Consider the following 22,701-nt stretch of genomic DNA (forward strand, 5'->3'; position numbering starts at 1 on the left):
CTTTCAAGCACTTAAAGTTTTATGTTTAGGGCTGCCTCGCCTCCCCCTCATTCCTACAGAAAAGTAAATACGACTTTCACAGTTGTAGCTTCCCTGCCCCTTGACTTGCCTTTCACTGACATATTTTTGGGAATATAGTTAATCCTAAAAGTCTTCAAGGGCAGAGAGAATCCTGAGGTTAGCTTTGCAGAGCGCGCATGAAGCTTATTTGGCTGAAGTGGAGTTGCGGGTGCTCCTTCCAGTCCATTACTTACCATCACGTGGCAGCAGCCATGCTTCGCCCCCAGTGAGTACCAGACAGCAGGGAGCATGTCCTTCCCTATCAGTACTCTGATTGATCAAACCCTACTCGGAGCTCTAAGTCATGTGAGTTCAGCACTTCCGGAAAGGCAGTTCCATTGCTTGGGAGGTTCTTCTAACAATTTCATCAAGAATTTTTAACTAAAGGTCACTTTAAAGCTGGTGTTATGCACTGATTTAAAAAACTGATTTCTCCTCATCTTAGGCACAAGATAGCTGGTCATCCAGAGACTGGGGCCCCTGGGGCTGGCATCAAGTAAGAGCCTGGGCCCGGTCCACCATGCTCCAGGTCATCCCAGCCACCAAAGAGGTGAGTCCCAAGCCCTGCTCTGCAGTCCCATCTGAAGGCCTGGATATTGGTGACAGCTCACAAAACTGTTAAAATCATCATTTTAATTTTAAAAAGCCCTTAGCTGACACCAAGGGAAGCAATGAATTAGACAGTCTTGAGAATGGTTCTTAGGGTCCTAATTATACAAAAACCCTTGGAGGAGTTTATAGCTCACTGGTTTTCAAGCTCTCTTCTTTGGAACCCTAAAGGGTTCTTCGGACATGCTGGGCACAAGGGGAAAAGCAAGCGGTTAGATCTCTGGGCCCTCCCAAAGGTCACACCACTTTTCTCTTTTATACCCTGGAGTAGTGAACGGCATCTTCCTTAAAGGATTCTCTTGTTAAAATTTAGAAACCACTGCCCTAGACCAGTAAGGCACCAGGGTGGTGGCCGAAGCACCTGTGTCTTTGCCCGATTTTATTTCCTTCAATGTAGAAGGGCTCAGCAGCATCTTGCTGCCTCTGAAGCCCACACTGAGCTCCCCAAAGCAGCTGTTCTCAAGTTGACAAACCAACTGGCTGACTCAAATTACAAACCGTTATGTACATACTTCTATTTTTTTAATGGGACTGTACACGGCACTAGAAAGCCTGATTGAGGTTAAAAACAAACCAACCAACCAAAAAAAAAAAAAACCCCTCCCAAAACCCTCAAATGCCAAAATACTCAAGCCTTCAAACCCAAGGTTTCTTTTAGGCCAAGCAGTACTCTACCTGTACATGAGACTGAAAAGGGTAGACTCTAAGATCGTCTTTCTCCTGGCCTCTGCCTTCCCCACCCCCAACACCAGAGTTCCCTGCCACGTGGCATTTCAGCACAGTCACCAAACCAGAGACTTACTTCCTCTGCTGTGTCCTTCTCTATCCGAACTATCTTGTTTTCCCAGTAGATTCGCTGAGACTCCAGCTGGCTTGTTAGTAAATATGAATACTAGAAACAGAATAAACACCAAAACGTAAGTCACTGATGTCAGTCTCTGAAAAGCAATTAAAACTAGGCCTTCACAGCATAGCAGGGGTGGGCATTTGGGGGCCAGTGTTTCAGGGGACAACTAAGTCAACTGGCATAACACAATCTATCAAGAAAACATTTCTGCATCCCACTTTGGAGAGTGGCGTCTGGGGTCTTAAATGCTAGCAAGCGGCCATCTAAGATGCATCAACTGGTCTCAACCCACTGGGAGCAAAGGTGAATGAAGAACACCAAAGACACAAGGTAATTACGAGCCCAAAAGACAGAAAGGGCCACATAAAGCACAGGCTACATTAGCCTGAGACCAGAAGAACTAGATGGTGCCCGGCTACAACCGATGACTGTCCTGACAGGAAACACAACAGAAAACCCCTGAGGGAGCAGGAGAGCAGTGGGATGCAGACCCCACATTCTCGTAAAAAGACCAGACTTAATGGTCTGCCTGAGACTAGAAGAACCCTGGAAGTCATGGTCCCCAGACCTTCTGTTAGCCCAAGGCAGGAGCCATACCCAAAGCCAACTCTTCAGACAGGGATTGGACTAGACTATGGGATAAACAATGATACTGGTAAAGAATGAGCTTCTTGGATCAAGCAGACACATGAGACTATGTTGGCATCTCCTGTCTGAAGGGGAAACGAGAGGGTAGAGGGGGTCAGAAGAAGGCCAAATGGACACAAAAAGAGAGTGGAAGGAAGGAGTGTGCTGCCTCAGGGGGTATATATTAGGAGTGTATAGCAAAGTGTTCATAAATTTTTGTATGAGAGTCTGACTTGATTTGTAAACTTTCACTTAAAGCACAATTTAAAAACAAAACAAAACAGAAACTGGCCTTTAATGGTCTACAGAAGAGTAGGAGTAGCCATCAGAACATTTTTTTACAGCTTGGTTCTACTCCACTCAACACACACTGGGTCAGGAGGAACATGGAGATTACAAATATACTCCCAACTTCCTGGACTGTGGATCTGCTCGAGGAGAAACATACATTAAAAAAGCAAAACAGAACTGAGTGTTCAAGCAGGCTGTATAAAGAACCACACCAGTTATAATCAAAGTACAACTCAAACAATCTTCCCTCTTCTCTCCTCCAGGAAACTGCCCTGTCCCTCCCAGCCCTTCTCAGCTCCCTCAGCACTCTGTCCACTATTAATAGCACTTACGATGCTAGCATTTAATCACTGGTTTACCTGCCTGTCTCCCTGGTTGGGCTGTGAACTCCTCGAAAGTGAGAATTATACCTTTATCCTCAAGCCTCCAGTGCCTGGCACATGGTAGATGTCAAGAAATGTTTGCTACATGCCTGCACGAATGAATGACAGTGCTGGGTAACTACAGGGAGAGGACAGATGGCTTACGGTGGCAGGATCTGGTATGACTTCTGAAAGAAGGTGAAATTCGAGAAGGCTCTTGACAAGCAGGAGGAGGGGAGAGAGATGTGAGTCCTGAAAGAACTCCTGGATCAAGATGTGAGCTAGGAACGTTCATCTCTCCGGAGGTGAGCAAGACCAGTGAGACTGGAGGCTAGGGTATGGAGAGACAAGGCTGGAGATAAGTTGGGACCAAACTGGAAGGCTTTGGAATATTTATGCTGAAAAACGTAGGCAAAGGGGAATCAAGGCAGAGGAGTGGCGAGCTCACACCTGCATTTCAGAAGACTAGAGATGTGAACTTGCTTGCAGGCTAGGTAAGAGACCGAAAGTGCAACCGAGAAAAAGGACAATCAGGAGAATGAGTGAGTGCTTCATGAGGGTAGATTTCATCAGGCTCGTTTAGCGTTGTGTCCCCAGTGCCGGGAACAGGGCTGACAATTAGGAGCCCTCAATAATTATTTGCTGAAAGAACAAAATGTGTGTACATACTTACAGTCAACATGGAAGAGCTACTTATTCTAATAAAAACATAAAGGGTTTGATCTTTTTTCACATCAACATAACCATCTATTAATGGTAACAACACCAGCCTTATTTTAAGCCGTTTTATGGAATCTATCTGAGCATGTTTTCAAATGTCCATTCCTCCCAAGATTAAGGTATTTGTTTATAAAATCTTTTTTGAAGTTTACACAAAATATGACTCATTTTCCTTTTACTAACATAAAATTTATACTGTATCACTTAAGAGTAGACAGGATTTACTGCTATGGAGAAAAATCGAATTATGTTAATTTTGTTGTTTTTCAAGTATATTAATGCCCAAAAGATGGCTTTGTGTCTCTAATTTCATCATAAAACGTACACTTTGAGTATTGCTGTTGTATGTCATCGAGTTGATTCTAAGTCATAGTGACCCTACAGGACAAAGCAGAACTGCCCCATTGGGTTTCCTAGGCTGTGATCTTTACGGAGCAGATTCCCAGGTCTTTTCTGCCACAGAGCCACTAGTGGGTTTGAGCCACGGACTTTCTGGTTAGCAGCTGAGTGCTTAATCATTGTGCCACCAGGGCTCCTACTTTAAGAATACATGCCTTTAATTCATAAAACACCAACCCAAAATTTAAGAAAAAGCTTCTTGGCACGGAACAATGTTGTTGGCTTTTCTTCATTCTGACCAAGTCTCTTCAGTTTCCACTTACTAATGTGATGCCAGGAGCCCTGGTGACACAATGGTTAAGTGTTCAGCTGTAAACCGAAAGGCTGGCAGTTTGAATTCACTAACCCCTCCGCAGGAGAAAAATCTGCTTCTGGAAAGGTTACAGCCTAGAAAACCCTATGGAGCAGTTCTACTCTACCCTATAGGGCTGCTATGACTTGGAATCAACTCGACGGCACCTGACAACGTGACGCCAACGAGAACATTTTTAACTTCCAGCTTTACTGCAGCTATGAAGGACAACCATAAGCCTGAACTTGAGACAACTGGGAACATTTCACTGAAAACAGTAAGGCACAGTGAAACTTAGACTTTCAAAAGAGACAGAATAAAAGTATTTGAATAATCATTCATAGCAGTGATAGAACTTTAAAAAAAAAAAAAAAGTTTGCATGAGGGTAAATGGCAAAATTAAAAGCCCAAACAACCTTTCGAATTAGAAGAGTAAAAAGGTGGTGACTACAGCAGCTTACCTCTAGCTGTAAGGCATCTATTTTCTCTTCCTGGCAAGTATCACCTTCACATTCATACTGTACAATTTTTCCATCTGTTTTACTTGCAACCAGTCGATGGACATAATTATCTAAAGAAAAGAATGAGTCAACCAAAGTTGTTTCTTCAGAATGAAAAGGGTCTCCATATGTGTTAACTCTGACAAAATTTTTGTTTTCATAGGTCAAAATTAAATGCCTTGGCAGTATTTCTTTAAAGGTGGGCTAAATCACTTGAATTTTAAAGAGAGAGTGAGCGGGCAAGAGTGGAAGTATGAACTTTCTTTATAATGTGCGATTCAGGCCATTCATGGCCAACAGTGCTCTCAGGGGCACCGTGAGAATTCAAGTTTGAGACAGCTGTCAGGAAGATGACATTTCACACTGTGAGGGAAAGTGGAGAGGTTCCGAAGGAAAAGTTCCCACACAGAATGACTCCAAATTAGAAAGCAAGGGCGGTGTTCACCTCCGGCGTAGTCCCAGACGCGGTGGTTGGTGAGCTGCATGGCGTACGTGTGCTGTGTTTCCTCAAAGTGCTTGTAAGCATGTCGACTGACGTACCGCCCACAGCCTATGTGGCCACATATTAAACAAATCCAAAGGTTCTGCCAAGAGGAAGGTGAGATCTTCATCAGCCAAGTGAAAATATATGACTTAGCCCGCTTAGGGTGGGAAGGGGCCTGCAACAGACTTTGAGTTGTTTCTACAGGAGTTTTGAATAAACACGTTTCAAGGCCCACAATCGAGGATGATTTTATGGGTAAATCATTTTCTCACTCTGATGTCTAAGGAGCTTTATGTAAATAGTAAGAAAAACGTTCACAATGTATCAAAAAATGTCTAGGCCTTTATAAGGAACAAAGAATAAAAGCATACAGTACTTTTCTTGGAAGTAAAAGCATTTGGGTATTCCTATTTCTTGCCTGACCCCAGACAAAAAAATCAGAACTTCAGTTTTGGTAAGAATTTAAGAGAATTTAAGCTACACCAGGTGGCAGAAAGCACCAGACGTTCATTATTATTCCCCTGCACCCCTTACTTACCTCCTGAACACCACATTCAAAACACTTATTCTCTTCGACTGGCTCTGGCGTTTGACAGTATCGGCAAACGGGACACCTACCGGGACAGCAAAAGATGATGGTCCGGATTAAATAGGAAAGACAGATGTCACAGAGCCTGAAAGTTAATTCTGTATCTCCCTTCTTTTATACATTCTTTTTGATTATAACTAAGGACAGCAAAACAAAACACTTTGATGTTCAACGTTCAAAAACAAAACATTTTCAAGTTACTATTAAAGAAAATTAAAAATATAAAATGTTGATAAACCAGAGGAATCTTGATTGGCCTCATACCCTTTTCCAGCTTCCTGCCTAAAGCTAAGATAATCAAAGAGCTAAATATTTACAGATTAGAAGGAGAGACTTGAGACAGGTTATTATTTCATACCTGGTTATCCACAAGGTATTTTTACTTCAATCTACTCTACCCACATTTTCCAAAGACTTCAATCATTCAAAAAGTACCCTGTCCTCTCAAGGTTGCTCTTTAAGAGTTGGAAATAAAAATCTGTAGTAAATTGTATCAAATTAAAAAAAACAAAACTGTTAATGTACTTCCTGAAATACACACGACATCGTACCATGCAGTGAAGATATGAGTGCTGTGTAAGTACTCAGGTTATGATTTACAAAAAACTAATAAAAATGGCGTTGAAAAAATCCATTAATCCTTTTCTATTATATACAAGATGACGTAATACTAATACAAGTCATAAATATTTTTGTCAGATAAGCAAAAATAATAGAAAGTGGGTTGTAATTTAAGGGTTGAGGCTAACTGGCTCCAAGGAGAAAGGATACTCAAGACATAAGCAGTATCGGGTTGATCTGCTGCCCAACTGAGTAAATAAAACCAAGAAAAGGAAATAAGTAGGAAGAACACTAAGTTCTTGTCACAGGTAAGGAGGTTCTAGCTACACTTCCAAAGAAAAGGTTAAAGGATCCAGTCTATCTCTTTTTTCTTAATATCAAAAGAGAAAACAGACTATAAACTCAAAGGAATAACAAAAAATGGCAGCTGGCAAGCGGTATGGAGTCTTGTCAAAGGTGGGAACTAACTTTGTGTCATCCTTTCTCTGTGTGTAGTAGCTGGATAACAAAACAAGCTAATTCTAAAATCTAATTCTCCACATAGTGCCAGAATGATCTTTCTCAAAAATAAATCTGATCCTGAGAAAGAAGCGGAAAAATTACAAAAATAAACTTATTTGTATGATACAATTAGGACTCTGTTATATACCATCTATCTACTAAAAAATAATTTACCGTTTAGTAAATTATTCCCGTTTCCCCCTCCAAGAATAAGTTTGAATTTTTATGTTCCCAAGGAGATTTTTGGGGAAACCCTCCCAGAAGGCCCATTCCTGACATCTTCGCACGTGGAAAAAACCACCCTTTGAGGCCCAGTGCCAATGCCAGCTCCTGCCTGCAGTCTTCCTGGCAACGCCCATCTCTATCTCCTTCAACCTACCTTGAACACGTGCACTTATGTGTATGCTTCCACTCCCTTAGAAGACAGAACTTCCCTGAGGAGGATCCAGGTTCAATTCTTTCCCCAGCACCTAGCACTGTACTGTCCACATACGCAGGCTCAAAACCCACTTGCTAAATGAACTGTGTGCTTGTGAGGGCAGATGCTATGCCTCACACCCTATGTGGGGGTTGAATTCTAGTCCCAGTTCTGCCACTCTGGCCAGGACACACTGACCATGCTAATGCTAACCTCTTTGGGCCTCAGTTTTCTCCTCTGCAAATTGAGGAGGCTGGACAAGATGATCTCTGAAGAAACTTCCAACTTTGAAATGCTGTAGTTCTATGACAGTTAATCTATATGGAAAGTCAAACTGGAGTGGCAGGGAACAAAGAAGTGTCCAAAACGGTGTGGCAGATGGACACAAGATACAGATAAGCACTTTATGCGAAGCACACATTTTGGTGTGGCTTTATTCAAGAAGACTTTAAACTTGGATGACTCTCTGAAGAGCCCCCAGTGATACTCCAGAACAGGCTGGCTGAGGACACTGTGGGATTGAGGCAAGACTCTTGGCCAGTCAAATAAGCACGCTCTGCAAAACCCCAGGTTTACGTGTTTGCTCAATGATATTTACTGAGCCGAACTACACACCAGGGCTCATGCCTGTAAGGCACCCAGCAGTAAACAAGTCAACAGGCCAGGTCCCTGCCCTTAGAGGCGGTGTCTCCTCCCAGTTGCTGGCCCACTTGTAAGTTGAGAGCAGATTCCTCTGAACTTCCACTCCTCATAACTTCTGGGCTTTGGAATGTTCTTACCCCTCCCATATGCACCTCCGACCCTGCCCAGTGCCTCCTCCTGAGTCCCACTCTCCACCTGGCTAACTCCTGCTCAATCTCAGCTCTCAGCTCCAAAGGCCACCTCTCAGACAACCTTGGCTGACCCTCCAGTCGTCGTGCTTCACACTGCTCCTTCATGACACCTGCTGTGGCTGCAATTTCACATTTATGTGTGAGGTTATTTGATCCTCTATTTCTCCTTGTGTATCGTGAAGGTTAGTGTGTGATCTACTTTCTAGCTAAGTCTTACGGTACGGTCTGCAAAAGAAGAAACTACCCTTGATTAAAAAAAAAACAAAGGTACAGGTTACCTCTGAGTTCTCTGTCTGCAGCAATGCCTCCCTATGAATAACGGATCCGTTGCATTGGGAAACAGGGCACTATAGGTCTGTGTCTCTTACTAGGTGACTGCTATTACTGCTGGCCACTGGGTCATCAATAGCCTGGAGAAACTAAAATGTTAGGATGCTGTAGTCCAGTTGATAAGAATGCCAAAGTAAATGGCAGACACCAAGTGCAGGTAAGAAATGAGGTTTCAGACGAAGATTTGGTTTTAGCACAAGAGGCTCAAGGCTAAGCTGACTTTTTTCTTTTTTCAATTCTCTGGCTCTTGGAAGGAAAGAACAACTCATGCTTATTTGGAAAATTCCGCAAGGACTCAGGATCAGCACACTACAAAGGACCTCGCCTAAGGATACGGATACCCATGTGAACTGAGGAAAAGGAAGAAAGAGAATGGGAGGCACTTCCGTATGACCACTTTACCGTGTGGCACCGAGGTTTATACAACTAAACACTGCAATGGTTAGTTTCTGGTGGTGGCTATTTTTGGTCCCAGAGAAGTATACCAATGGGCTCTTTGGAGCATCTGCACTCACGTTGTGTCGTCCCAGCGCTGCAGACACTGGCTGTGGAAGCTGTGGTTACATAACGTGGTGAGAATGCCATTCACAGACTCGTCCATGCGCTCCAGGCACACTGTGCACTTGGGAAGCTCAGTCAAGTCCATCACGGGGAGGCTGGCGCCCTGCAGGGACACACCGCACGTAAGCTGCACTCTTCAGCCCAGCTCTGATTTCTTCTTTCCAAAAAGTTTCCCTGTCGCTTTTTGACTCCTGGCAGGGTGATCTCAACATTATGACTCTCTCCAGGTAATTTAAATTGGTAATATTTTCATTCACTCACTCAGTCAACAAGTACTGACTACGCACTCCCTATATTCCCGACACTGTGGATACAGTGAGCAAAAGAGACAAGATTCCTTCCCTCGTGGGGCTGATACTCTAGGAAGAGAGACTGCTGCCAAAACGTGAATGGATAACTCTAAAATGTGACCAGACTCCTAGCTCATGATCTAAGCATCTTAGGACTATAACAGAATGCAAAGGAATAAGAACAGCAGAGTAGGAATGATTCTGGATGATTTTTCCATAAATTATAACAACACTGTCCAGTTCGTGGTAACAGAAACCCTGGTGGCATAGTGGTTAAGTACTACGGTCGCTAACCAAAAATGTTGGCAGTATGAATCCACCAGGCGCTCCTTGGAAAGAAACCCTATGGGGCAGTTCTACTGTCCTATAGGGTCGCTATGAGTCAGAATGACTCGAGACCAACGAGTTTGGTTTTGGAGTTTAATTGGTGATAACAGCATCCACAACACTGATTTTCTGTATTAACTCAATGAACAAATACTTATTGAGTCGCTGCTACATGTCAGGCACTGTCCTAGGTGTGGGATAGTGGTGAAGAAAAACAGATTCAGTCCAAAACGCCAGAGTCAGTCCCTGCCCTCACGGGGCCTAGAGTGTAGGGACAAAAATCAGATTACCAATAGTTTTAAGTGCTATGAAGGAAACATATGGGAAGCTACAATGGTGTGAAGCAGGGGGCACGATTTAGTCTAGGTGGTCAGAAAAGACACCCCAAAGAAAGCAACGTCTCAGCTGAGATCTGATGGCCAAAAGGTGAGTAGGAAGTACTTAGGTGAAGATGGGGAAGGCATACACATAAGGGTGAGCTGAGAAAAAAATCATACTGACTACAGCCCCTGAGGAGCAGACAATTCCAAGAAGTATCTAAAGAAGCCATGTTCACTTAGAGAAGTCTCTAAAATTGAGGTCTAGCACAGTGGCCAGCACAAGAGAGCCCCCGTTTACCTCGTATCAAATTTTATTTTACATAATCTAATGACAGAACAAGGAGCCCTGGTGGTGCAACGGTTAAGCACTTGACTGCTAAATGAGAGGTTGGTGGTTCGACCCAACCCAGTGGTTTCGTGGGAGTGGCAATTTGCTCCTGTAAAGATTATGCCCTAGAAAACCCTATGGGGCAGTTCTACTCTGTCATATACGGTCACTATGAGTTGGAATTGACTCAATGGCACCCAGCCACGACAATGATAGAACAACCTAATCAGGACGTACTTCCATCAAGCTGATTTCAGACCTACTATAAAAGCAGGGAAATCTAATAATAAAACAGAGTTGAATCTGCTACATTAAATGACTCAATGGACGACATATTGTGGGAAAGGTTCCCATTAAGGGCGGCAGCTCAGCACAATCACAAGTTGCTATCAAAGCAGAATCAGTCATCAAGAATTGGGAAGGGGATTCAAGGTTAATATTTAAAATAAAACCAGAAACACCTCTTCTTGGCTCTGGGTGATGTTTCACTGATCTGGACTAGCTGAACAGTTTCAACAACACAGATAATATCTTTAAAAATTTTTTAAAACATTCTTGGCAATTAAAAAAAATTGAGATAAAATTCACCATTTAAAGGCATATAATTCAATAATTTTTAAGTATATTCACAAGGTTGTACAACCATCACCACTATCTAATTTCAGAACACTTCCATCATCCCAAAAAGAAATCCCATACCATTAGCAATAACTCCCTATTTCCTGGTCCCTGGGCAACCACTAATCTACTTTCTGCCCCCGTGAATTGGCCTATTTGAGACATTTCCTCAGATAATACTGTAACATTCAATTTTATACCATTTTGATACATTTACATCAAATATAAAAGTCATTCACACTTACATCTTCAGATTTCAGCACTTCAGCCCTTTCCACATAGACGAGCTGGCAAACATCGTCTTCTATTGAGTTAAACTGGCGGCCATTGCATGCCACGTAAAAACTGTCTGCATCAGCCTACGTACACCAATGAGGAAAAGAAAAAAATAAATTCAGAGATATCCTTAAAATGAACTTGCTTTATATTCAAAACGTGTGGCTTCAGTTATTCTCATCAGCTTTTTAAATTTATATTTAGGAGAGAAAGCAATCACCAAAAGGAACATCTACAAATGGAGGTTGACTGGCTGACTGACTCCACAGCTGAACAGGCTACATCTCTACAAGGCTTCCTAGGCTACAGAGTTTTTACTTGAACTGGCAGGAGGTACTGAAGTGCGATAAGCTGACGGCTAGTACAATTCTAATATTCAACCAGCACCGGTCAACATGTCCCTTGCTATCTGTTTTTTTGTCTTTAGTCAGCACTTCCACAGCAGCTGAAAAGTGAACACTCATTTTTGCAAAGCTTGGAACCAAATCATAACTGACGACCATTACGGAAAAGCTCTTTTACTGAAAAATAAAATACTGAGAAAAAAAAAGACTCTTTTACAAAATGTCAGCATCGTTGTCAAGAAAAAATAAAGCACCAATGAAACTGGCATGGAATGAAAGGCAGCTCCGTCTCTTCAATAAATCAAATACTACTACTACATGATATCCAGATAAGGATCCCATCAGGAGGTTTTAAGCAACCTAGTGTCTGATACCGAAAGTAAAACTCTCAGCCAAGGTCGAGGTCCAAGGTGAACCTGTCTGGTTCCCTAACAGTGGAAGAGAGGTGGAATAATGGGCAACAGCTACCATCAGGTAAAGCTGCAAAGGTGCGTGTGTATTTGTGAATGTGGATACAGGTACCTCAAACCTTCTAGGCTAGCCTTAGTAAGAAGCAACAAAGAGACGGTTCCAGTTTTTAAGCTTCACATTTTAGAGGCAGCTGGGAGGCCAAAGCTTGTTTGGATTTCACTCCCACACAGGGATTAGCCCAAACACAGGAAGTTGTGTGCTTTGGCCCTACAAACCTATCTATACGACCTGCTTCTGGGTGGGTTCTGCAAAAGGAAATGCCGCATCACCAATCATTAGGAAGAGATCCAGGTTGTACCAGACAAAAATAGTTCCGCTTTTCCACCCTCCTAGGGCTTCTGAGTCTTACAGCTGCCGGAAGTTTCTCAGCAGCTTTTAATTCCACTCTGATGATGTAATTCAAATGTGGATTCTTGATTATTTATGCTTTCTTAATACGACCAAGTGAGCTACGCAGCTGAGGAAGGAAGACCAATTCTGAATGTAATTCTTACTGGGGTGGGGGTTGGGGAGGGCCTGTCCTCCCGGAAACAATTTGTGTATTGAGAACAGTGCATTTTAACTTCATCCAAATGTTAAAAGCCAGTTGTCGAATAATAAATTTCTCTAATACAAAAAAGAGGCAACCAAAAACGGCTCCCCATATATTTCACGAGTAGTGGCTTTTTCTTGAAATGCTTCTGGCTGCGTAAGCAGCCCAGTGAGCAAACGGATTCATGGTCTGAGGGAACCGACTGCCTGGATGCCAGGGCCAGTTCTTCAGGGCCCAATGCAGCAGCTGAGAAAAAGGCCACCCCCTCCTCAGACCCTCCAGCTCTGTAAATGCTCACTAATTGCCAATGCCTCCTCAGAAGTGGACAGGGTTCATGACACAAGGCATGTGATAAAAGCCCACTCAACACCAGACACATTAGTCCCTTCTTGGGGGGCTTGTTTACTGAGACCAAATGTATGCATGTTTTTGAAATGAGAACATTTATAAACAGTTGAGATTCCCCAATTCGAACACATGGATCCCTTCTTTAAACTTCTCGGTATAGGAAATCTGGCTTCATTAGTTCAAACAGCCATTGAGCACTCAGTGTGTGCCAGGCACTGCATTACACACCAAGAAGAAAGTAGGGAACAAATTACACAAAATTGCAATAGCCTGTAGCTAACAGCAAAAAACACAGAACAAACAATTCTTTTATTTTAGAATGTTTGTGTTTTGTAGAGCCAAAAAGGTAAAGAAATCCAATTTTTGTTGTTTTTTCTAGTCCCTTTGTTCTCTTTTCAAGCTACACTGAGAAAAATCCATTGCGATCCAGGTTCCCTCACTGTCACAGTGACCAACGATAGTGAGAACTTACTTTATTTCTCAAGAGGTATCTCCTAGCCTATGCAAGGCATGCGAGTGAAAAGGAGCCAACATACTTAAGAAGTTACCTGTCACTTTTTGTCCCCATGGACAACAGTGAAACCTGTGAGAGCTGGAACTCAACGAGACAGCGTTTTTCCAGGTCTTGAATGCTTTCTGCCTTTGACGGGGTACAGTCTTACACTGTTACATCACTCGTTTAAGTGGAAAAGATTTGAATTTTCCTTCACTGATATGTTTCCACCTTACCAGGTTCCGGCTTTTGCAGGTTTACTGTACTGAACCCCCGTGCTTTCATGTGTCTTGATGAATTACAAATTCTGTACCCAAAGACCGAGTTTCCTAAAGGTCACAGAACAACTCTGTAAGCACATCTGTTTCTAAGACTTCAAGCATAAAGAGAAGGCCAAAAGAAATTCAAAACACTATAAAAGATATAGAGAAGGCCTGTAGGTTCTCATTAAAAGTTCTCTGGTGAGAAAAAGAAAGGAGTAAGAATATGGTTAGCAGCCAAGACTATGGAGTCAGGCTGCCTAGGCTTTAATTCCACTTCCAACATATTAGCTGTGTAGCTTTGGGCAAGTGACTGAACTTATCTGAGCTGTGGTTTTCCTCAATCATACAATAGAAATTAGCCACACCTACTTCACGGCATTGGTGAGAGGATTCAAGGAGACAACGCATGAAAAGCACTTAGCATGGAGACTGACATCTAGTCAGTGCTCTACTGTTCTCATTACGGCTCATTATTAATTGAACAACTTGAAGTCATATGCCAGGAGGATGTTATCAGACCTGGGAAACTCCTTCACAGGATGGGCCTCAGACCCCAAACCAGGTGTAGCAATGAATAATAATACAACCAACGATCTGAGGTCAAGGGTTCTAACTCCACTGGGAAGGGCGTGCAGCAAGCTCTTTCATAGACAGCATCTGATAACTTGAGCAACCTGCACTTGGTCAAAATCAGAGGTGGAGAGAACACACAGACGTACAAAGAAAATCCACTAACAGTGAAAAGAAAATACCCACAGTATTATCTGGATGTTATGAACAGCAGCATTTGCCACAAGGAAGTTTGTGGCTTTCTCAGACTTCAGACAATTTAAAAAGTCTAACAGGGTCTTGGAAACCCTGGTGGCGTAGTGGTTAAGAGTTTGGCTGCTAACCAAAAGGTCAGCAGTTCAAATTCACCAGGTGTTCCTTGGAAACCCTATGGGGCAGTTCTACTCTGTCCTATGGGGTTGCTACGAGTTGGAATCGACTAGATGGCAGTGGGATTGGTTTGGTTTTGATAAGGGGGTCTTAATGTGTTTTCCCTAATCTATTAATGAGACTTTGCTTATGTGTCACTTGATCTTAATTGTTAAGTAAAAAACCATTACTCAAGTGCTGCTGTTACACAATGTCTTGGAAACAGTGCCTCTTCCCTTCCCACACCTTCACCCCACTCCTACTAGGACAGGAGTATGCCCTAGGGATTAAAAGTGAGGGCTCGAATCCCAGCTCAGCCCTTATTTCTAGCTGTGTGACCCTGGGCAAATGACTCATTTCTCTCTGCAGTCAGTTTCCTCATCTGTAAACAGGAATAACAACACTATCCATTACCTCAGAGGGTTGCCAAGGATTCAAAAAGATAACGTACGTGAAGCTTTACCACTGTGAGTGGTACAGCACAAACCAAACAAAAACCAAACACGTTGCCATCAAGTTGATTTTGACTCATAGTGACCCTACAGGACAGAGTAGAACTGCCAGATGGTGTTTCCAAGGCTGTAATCTTTATGGAAGTAGACTGCCACATCTTTCTCCTGCAGAACGGCTGGTGAGTTTGAATGGCCAACCTTCTGGTTAGCATCTAAGTGCTTAACCACTCAAGCGGTTAATTAGGGTTAGATATGATCATCACTGCCCTTATTATTAAACGTGCTACCAAATTTTAACAGGTTTAAGGTGCCACTTGCCCATTATTTGCAAAGTTCCTCGGTAATCTTGGAAGGCCTTCTGACAGTCAGTAAAAGCAGTTTTGCAGGTGTGTTTCTGTTTTCCACATCAAGTTGTCAAGGCTAAGTCTACAGAACAGCTGAAACCCATGTTTAAATGTTTTCCTCGATGGTGGGGTACTTTATAAAGATTAAAGAGGTGACAACTGTGTATATAGAGCTTCATACTAAGGGTCTTCTCTCTGGGGCCTATGGAACAGGCACAGATAGAATCCAACTCTCGCTTCTCTTAGCTTTCACCCCATGGCCAGCGAATGGTTGCTATGCTGTCTGCTCTGGATTTTTATGAAGAGGAAAGAGGAGGAGGCAAGTGTAACCTTGGATCATGTGTTCCCTCTTACCCACAAATCTTAGGCAACCAGTCAGAGAGGCCACGGCTAATGGTCCTGAAGGCACACCCAGTTCTGTCAATCAGCAACTTGGAACTATTTATCTGTGACAAATTCAAGAAGACTGTTTGGAATGAGGTAAGACTGTGACAACGCTGTATTTCAAAACCCAATGAAATTTCAATAGAAAAATACAATAGGCTATTAAAAAAAAAAAAAAACAACTGAATGAAACCTAAGGATTGGGGAGCTCCTTAACAACCTGGATTAGTTCTAAAACATACCTCATTTTTATATTCATATGAAATCGTATATACTCATGAGTATGCAAACCCAAGAAAATATCTTTCTAGTAACTTTATAACTGAGGTTTGTGAAAGGTGCTTGGCGCAATGAATGAAATTGAGTGGATGGCAAAGCCTTCCTACTTCAAAGCTATCTGTTATGCACAAGCACTGCTAATGACTGAAAATATCACCACTCTTATCACCACTCTTTCAATGTTTCTGTCTCTCTATTACAGTGATTTCCAATCAGAACTCTAAAGCATAGTCAATATTTCCAGAAATGTCACAAAATTCCTCTGGTCCACCAAAATAATAAAAAAAATAGGATTTTATTTCTAAAATGTGCCAAAGAGCACCTTTTAAAAATGAGACCAAAAGAAGTAGGGACACAGGGTTATCATGGTAAATAATCTCGTGTCAACTTCAAAAAGCCTGGGAACTAGTGTTCTTCTGGAATAGTTACTACTAAGTAAAAAAAACAAAAAACTAGATTTCACACGCAATCAGATTTATAAAAAAGTACGGGTATAATGAGAATTATGGCTCCACTGACGAACTCAGAAATACACCAACAAAAACCTAGAAGACATACGTGCCCAGAATGTTCAATGCGAAACGTTGTAAATCACGTGCAGCTATTATCACACAGTTTCAAAAACACAGTTTCTGTGGCAAAGAGATTTTTAAGATCTTACAACTTTTACCTGTGCACTAAACTTTATCAACACCATGTATTGGTTTGGAGTAGAGTCTCTGATGATTTTCATTTGTTCAATGACTTCATGAAATGGGGCGACAAACTTCATCAGGTCATGACTGGTCATTGTAGCAGGGACTGTGAGAATACACAGCATGGCACTGCGCCTTACGTCTTCTTTTAAGGAGGTCATCTTACTAAAAAGACAATAATTAGATTGTCTTGAATAGATGAGGTGTGGTTAGTTCAGACAACACTAATCAGACTTTTATGCCCAAAAGGAAAAAAATCAAACGTGTAATATTTCACGAATCAGCTTAAACAGCTTGTTATCTTACTCAAAAATACATGCAAGAAAGGTAAATGCAGAATCCCTTAAACACATCTGCAGTGAAGTTTATGGTAAGCTTTAAAATGTCCTGCTTCATGCCACCGCTCCCCCCCGCCAAGTGGAATGTTTAATCCTCAGTTAAAAAGGCTTGCTACGCTTAGGAATCTGCATTGGGAAAACGCTCATTGGTTTGTTCCTCATTCTCATTAGTTTTTTTTTTTATTGTGGGGGAAAAAAATATACATGTATCACAAAAAATTCCGGTTTCTACCACTCTCTCATTAGTTTTTGACTAATGATCTGTCATTAGCCAATGTAGAGACACAACCCTAGCTACGGACTTCCTTCAAAGGGTCTGGAAACAAGCTCTAAATATAGGAAAGAGAAGTCTAACCCATGAGGCTGTGACTCTGAAGATACAGAAAATGTTGCTCGGTTGCAATAGGTGAAACAGTGGAAAGAAAAACCTCCCACTTTAACAGCTGTGATCCAAAATGGCAACCTGAGTATTCACTGTTTTCCCAGTGGGGACCTGGCAAACAAGCTCCAGCAAGAACAGCCTTTAAGAGATCAGTCACCAATTATCCAAAGAGCTGATGGCCCCACTTGTAAATCACCTAGATGAACACTTCCTTTCCTGTGACCTCCAGCAACTTTGTCGGGCCCACAGAAAAGGGTTGAAAGGTGACGGAACTGTGATAGGTTAACTGACTTGTTTGCAGCTTCTTCAGTGAAGATTTGGTGGGAGTATAAGACTACAATGATGCTATAGATCACCTTTAATTTTTCTTTTCTACTGTCAATTCCCCTATCACCTTCCATGCCCACCTGCTAAGGGAACATTTTTTTCAGTGTGTTTATACGTTTCTTTCATAAGGGAAGCTTTTGCCCAATGGTAAGATTAACCAAATGTAAAACATCTAAGAATTCTCTAATATAAAACACATGGAAGTATTATCCTTTGAAGCTTAAAATAACCACTTCCTTTCAGGGCAAGAGACTTTTTCTCCACCCTATGTCAAAAAAACAGACCAACCCAAACGGAAATCAAGGTTTTTCTTACTTCGTCTTGTATAGATGCATAATACCATGAACTATTTCAACTGATGGGTTTCCACTGAAGAATGAAATCTGGTCTGGAAGCTGTTTGGATGGAGACTCGGGAGCAGCATTTACGCATTCCTTACTTTGATCTCTACCTCTGTGTGCAGTGGGGGATGCTTCTGAAGACTTTCCTTCTTCCATTGTAGCTTTTAGCTCATCTTTCACAAATCGAAAATTAGCAGATTATAAACTAATAGGAAATACGCTGAAGGATTCTAACCAGGTTAAAAATTCACGTCAGGAGGAAAAGCTTTGACAAAGCAATTATAATGTACCACATTAAGAACTGAATTCACAAGACAGTTGAGTCTGGGGGCATTTCAACTTGAAATCTCTCTTTGGCCTGTAAAAGCTCAGTAACACCCTCAGAAACTTAGTAAGGATGGCTCTTACATTCAGCAGTATCATAACACAAGCAGGTGTCTTCTGTCACGTACTCCTAAACGAGATGAACACTGGCGGTTATTAGGTCTGAAAATGAAACCTACCAGTTCTGACCACCTCCATGTTGGGAATGCAGTATACATCCACTCCCCTGGATGGAAAAAGCTGGTAGAACCGGGGGAGGAACAATATGTTTAACTAGAGTCACTTCATGATTTGCCACTGACCCACATGGTAAGTAGCTCTCCCCCACTGAAAAGAGTTGGCAACACAGCTTGTTGGGAGTTTTTTAGAAGGGATAATTGGTTTGACAAGCTCACATAAGACACACAGGCAGCGAAAGATAAAACTACGCTAGAGATCACAATCATGGGCGCAATGAACAACACGTATAAAACAAGCAACCAGGGGCTCACATTACAAAAAAAGAGTCCAGGGTTTTAGAAAGCATACCTGGGTCTGACTTCATGGTCTCAATGATCACATCTGTCATTTCTCGACGGCCAAGATGCTGATGTATGATTGCTGCTTTCTCCCCTGGTGACTTCCCTTCTAAACAGGCTACAGCTGAAGCTAGTGTCTTCTTTTTGATCTCCTCATCAGACATTTCCCCGGCTAAAGAACACATGAATGATTAATACCTGATAAAACAAACGCCTCTCCATTTCCAGTGGATTAATTGAAAGGTCTCTGTGCTGCCTTCCCCCAAGACTGACCCACATAGATGTTGGTATGTGGCTAATGTCGATTTATTTGACTTTCGGAACTCAGAGATCCTTTCTGGCCTTTGGAAGGTACTCTTAGCCCATTAAATCACAGTCAATGTTCAATTTGCTCCTCCAGAGTTTTCAATGACACCCTCCTTACCTGCCTCAGCTCCCCTTCCCAAACCAACCAGGTCAAATCCCTGTGTAACCGTTCTCCAAACAGCTTCTCATTTCTTCCCAGCACTCATCACAGTTGTAATTCTACACTTGTTCTCTAAACGTCTAATTCATCTGTCTCCCTCATTTAACTGCTGGTGCCATTAAGGCAAGTGCCACGTCTTGCTCTGCAGACAACTAAAGCTCCAGCACCAGCACTCGACAAATATTTCTTGAATGACTGTTGCTGCCAGATAATATTTTGAGATCCAAGGAACAGAATCATAGCTGCACCCCTCACTGGAGAGGCTGTGTGGCTGGTGAAGAGCTCAGGCTCGCAAGTCCAGCTCCCTGAGTTAGAATCCCAGTTTCACCATTCATCTTGGGCAAGTTATTTAGCCACTGGGCCTCAGTTTCCCAACTCCCAATTTGTAAAAGGGGTATACCACCTATCTACATCACAGGGTTGTTGTAAAAATAATGAAATTAGAAAATTCTCACAAGGTCTTTAGTACAGTGCTGGGATAAAGGATGTGCCCAAATTTTAGCTGTAATGATCACTACTGCTACAAAACGCCTAAAAAGTATTCTTCCAAAGAGAAACAATTTGACGAAACCAGGGACTGTCAGCATCGCCAGGGATCCCGTTTCTACCTTCAAGAGTCCAGAGAAGGGCAAGTGAGACAAACAGTTACCCAAGTCGACTCTAACTCAGGCGGAGGGAGTCGCGTCAGGTATAAACAGTCTCCATGCAAAGGCAGAGGGAGGGAGAATCCGGGAAAAGACTTCCCAGAGATGACATCCGTGAAGGCCTCTTAGGACGGATGGGATGAGAGGAACCCCACTCACGTCTCAGCTTCTTCCTGGGACAAAAACCCTGGCCGCAGTCTTTGCCCGGGTCCGTGCTTTGGGAGGGCGAGCCGTCGGGCCCAGGAGCGGGCAACAGGGAAGGCGACGAAGCCGGGGGACTTACCCGCGGCGCTGAAGCCGAAACCGGCGGGGATGGGCGAGTGTTCCGCAAGCTCCAGTCGGATGACAACCAGTGACACACTCATAGGGCAGGTGCTGGCCGGCGCAGGCCCCGGCGGGCTCAGGTGGGGCTGAGGGGCGAGCCGAGAAGCCGAGCGGTCCGGGGCCAGCAGCGCCGCCACTGCCTCAGCGCCGCCGCCGCCGCCGCCTAAGCAGGAGCAACTAGCTCCTCGCGCGGCCCTCAGAGCCACAACCACCTCCACTTCCGCCTCCCGGCCTCCGTCCCTGACCCGTGGGGCCACGCACGCACGCACGCGCGCTGATTGGACGGGGCGGCGGCCACGTGACCGGGGCGGTGGCGCGGAGGTGAGCCTGCGTCCCTTGGGAGGGTCGCTAAGGAGTTTGCAGAGCAGGGGCGTCGAGGGGATTCTGGGAGCTAGGCGCTCGGAGGCCGAGCGGTGGGTTGGTACCCAGGCCCGAGTTAACCTCTGGCTGCTCCACAGGCCTCGCCTTCAGCCCGCCTGAGCTGGTGGCAAGAGGGCCCCGGCTCTGCAGGTCTCCGAGTTGTCCCAGGAGCCCGCTGTGCAGAGCGCTCATGCTTCCTTTGCCCTGTTTAACACTTCCCGGCAGCCTCTGTTACAGCCCCACTTAACATATAGGTACAGTGAGGCTCAGAGAGGTGAAGCCGCTTCCCTGGGGGCCCGTAGGGAGTGGGGAATCGATTGCCAGCTTTCTCAGGTAATGGGCGGTGGGCTGTAAGCGCACGTTCTGGAGACAGACCTGGGTCTGGGTCCTGGCCCCACCGCTTCACTTCACAAATGTTTACTAGGAGCCGAGGGACTGCTGGGGCGCTGGGGGACACATCAGCGACTAACATAGACACGATTCCTGCCCTTACGGAGCCGACCTTCATCGCCAGTTGTGTCACCTTGAACTAGCCATTCCGTAAAATTGGAATATCCTCGTTCGGTGGTTGTGAGGGTGAACTGAAATGCAGATAAAGACTCAGATTCTGTATACATGAGCTTTATTGAGATTCAGCATTCTTGCCAGTCAGTCAGACTGCCTATTAGCATATAGGTATTGACAGCCACAGTCCATTTGTACATAGCACATCACGTGACAGGTTTCAGTACTAGGCATATGCTCTAACAGTATCCAAGCTGTGTCACCGTGTGTCGTGGACATGTGTAGCTATGTCGACTATGTGTATAATATGACCACAGGATATGTGTGTATCTGTAGCTTGTGACTGCGTCCTATGAAATACGTTTCAGTACGCACTGTATGCCAGGGTTTTTTCACCGTAGCACTATTGAGATTTTGGGTCCAGATAATTCTTTGTGGGGGAGTGTCCTGTGCATTGTAGGATATTGAGCAGTAGCCCTGGCCTGACCCACTAGATGTCAGTAGTGCCTCCCCCACAGTGGTGACAACCAAAAATGTCTCCTGGGGCCAAAATTGCCCTGGTTGAAAATCACTGGTTTATATGAAAGTGCATATGCCACATGCTGTATATATATATGTGTGTACATATATGTGTGTGTGTATGTATGTGGGAAACCCTGGTGGCGTAGAGGTTAAGGGCTATGACTGCTAACCAAAAGGTCAGCAGTTTGAATCCACCAGGCACTCTTCGGAAACTTTATAGGGCAGTTATACGCTTGTCTTACAGGATCACGATGAGTTGGAATCAACTCAATGGCAATGGGTTTTTTTCTTTTTTAACATATATCACATACGAGAAAGCCTGTGAACTTTTTGTAGTATATTATAGTAACAGATGACATTTAACAGTATGCCAGATACTAACTTGAGTACTTTACGTACTTTATCTTATGTATCGGTAACTTTTTGAGACAAGTACTATAATTATCCCCGTTTTACAGAGGAGAAACCTGAGGTTTAAAGAAAGAGTAACTTGCCCAAGATTTCACAGCTAGTAAGTGGGCAGAGCTAGAATTTGAACCCAGGCAATCTGACTGAAGATCCAACCCTCTTTATTTCTACTAAACCACTCTTTAATATATGATAGCCACACCGTGTGTGTATTTATGAAAGTGTACCTTAAGTTGCAAATGTACATTATCATTGTAATCTCATTATTCTGAGAGGCAGGAAGAAGACTATGGTACCTACGGACAATGCCAGTCCAGAGAACTGGAATTGTTTGCCAGAGATGGGCAAGTGTAAAAAGCCGGTGTCTGACCTCCTTCAACCCCACAAGGGGCAAGGAGAACCAAGATCAACAGCCCAAGGGTGACTCTTATGAAGTGGAGGGTAGACATGCCTTCTCTCTCCACCATCTCTACCAATTCTGACACCAACTGTCCCTCCCACAGTACTCTCTACTGGGTTTGATAATTCATTGCAATGGCCACACAGAACCCAAAGACCATACTTACAATTATGGGGT

The 22,701-nt window shown here is 43.5% G+C and overlaps 2 protein-coding genes across 2 annotated transcripts in view; one reads left to right on the forward strand and one right to left on the reverse strand.

Moving 5' to 3' along the window:
• Nucleotides 1–20,565, reverse strand: part of BRAP (BRCA1 associated protein) — a 32,976-nt gene extending 12,411 nt beyond the window's left edge. Inside the window, exons 1-10 of the mRNA XM_049865975.1 lie at nt 20,290–20,565; nt 18,907–19,068; nt 18,029–18,227; nt 16,642–16,831; nt 11,113–11,226; nt 8,939–9,087; nt 5,730–5,805; nt 5,153–5,291; nt 4,669–4,778; nt 1,472–1,561 (exon numbers count right to left, since the gene is read on the reverse strand). Coding sequence (XP_049721932.1) covers nt 1,472–1,561; nt 4,669–4,778; nt 5,153–5,291; nt 5,730–5,805; nt 8,939–9,087; nt 11,113–11,226; nt 16,642–16,831; nt 18,029–18,227; nt 18,907–19,068; nt 20,290–20,371 — 1,311 coding nt within the window. The 5' untranslated portion in view covers nt 20,372–20,565. The remainder of the gene's footprint in view (nt 1–1,471; nt 1,562–4,668; nt 4,779–5,152; nt 5,292–5,729; nt 5,806–8,938; nt 9,088–11,112; nt 11,227–16,641; nt 16,832–18,028; nt 18,228–18,906; nt 19,069–20,289) is intronic.
• A 57-nt stretch (nt 20,566–20,622) lies between these two features.
• ACAD10 (acyl-CoA dehydrogenase family member 10) overlaps nt 20,623–22,701 on the forward strand; it is a 53,576-nt gene continuing 51,497 nt past the window's right edge. Inside the window, 1 exon segment of the mRNA XM_049865525.1 lies at nt 20,623–20,651. The gene's annotated coding sequence lies outside the window, so the exon portion shown is untranslated.

Source organism: Elephas maximus, chromosome 22 (assembly GCF_024166365.1).
Source record: "Elephas maximus indicus isolate mEleMax1 chromosome 22, mEleMax1 primary haplotype, whole genome shotgun sequence".
NCBI classification, from domain to species: Eukaryota; Metazoa; Chordata; class Mammalia; order Proboscidea; family Elephantidae; genus Elephas; species Elephas maximus.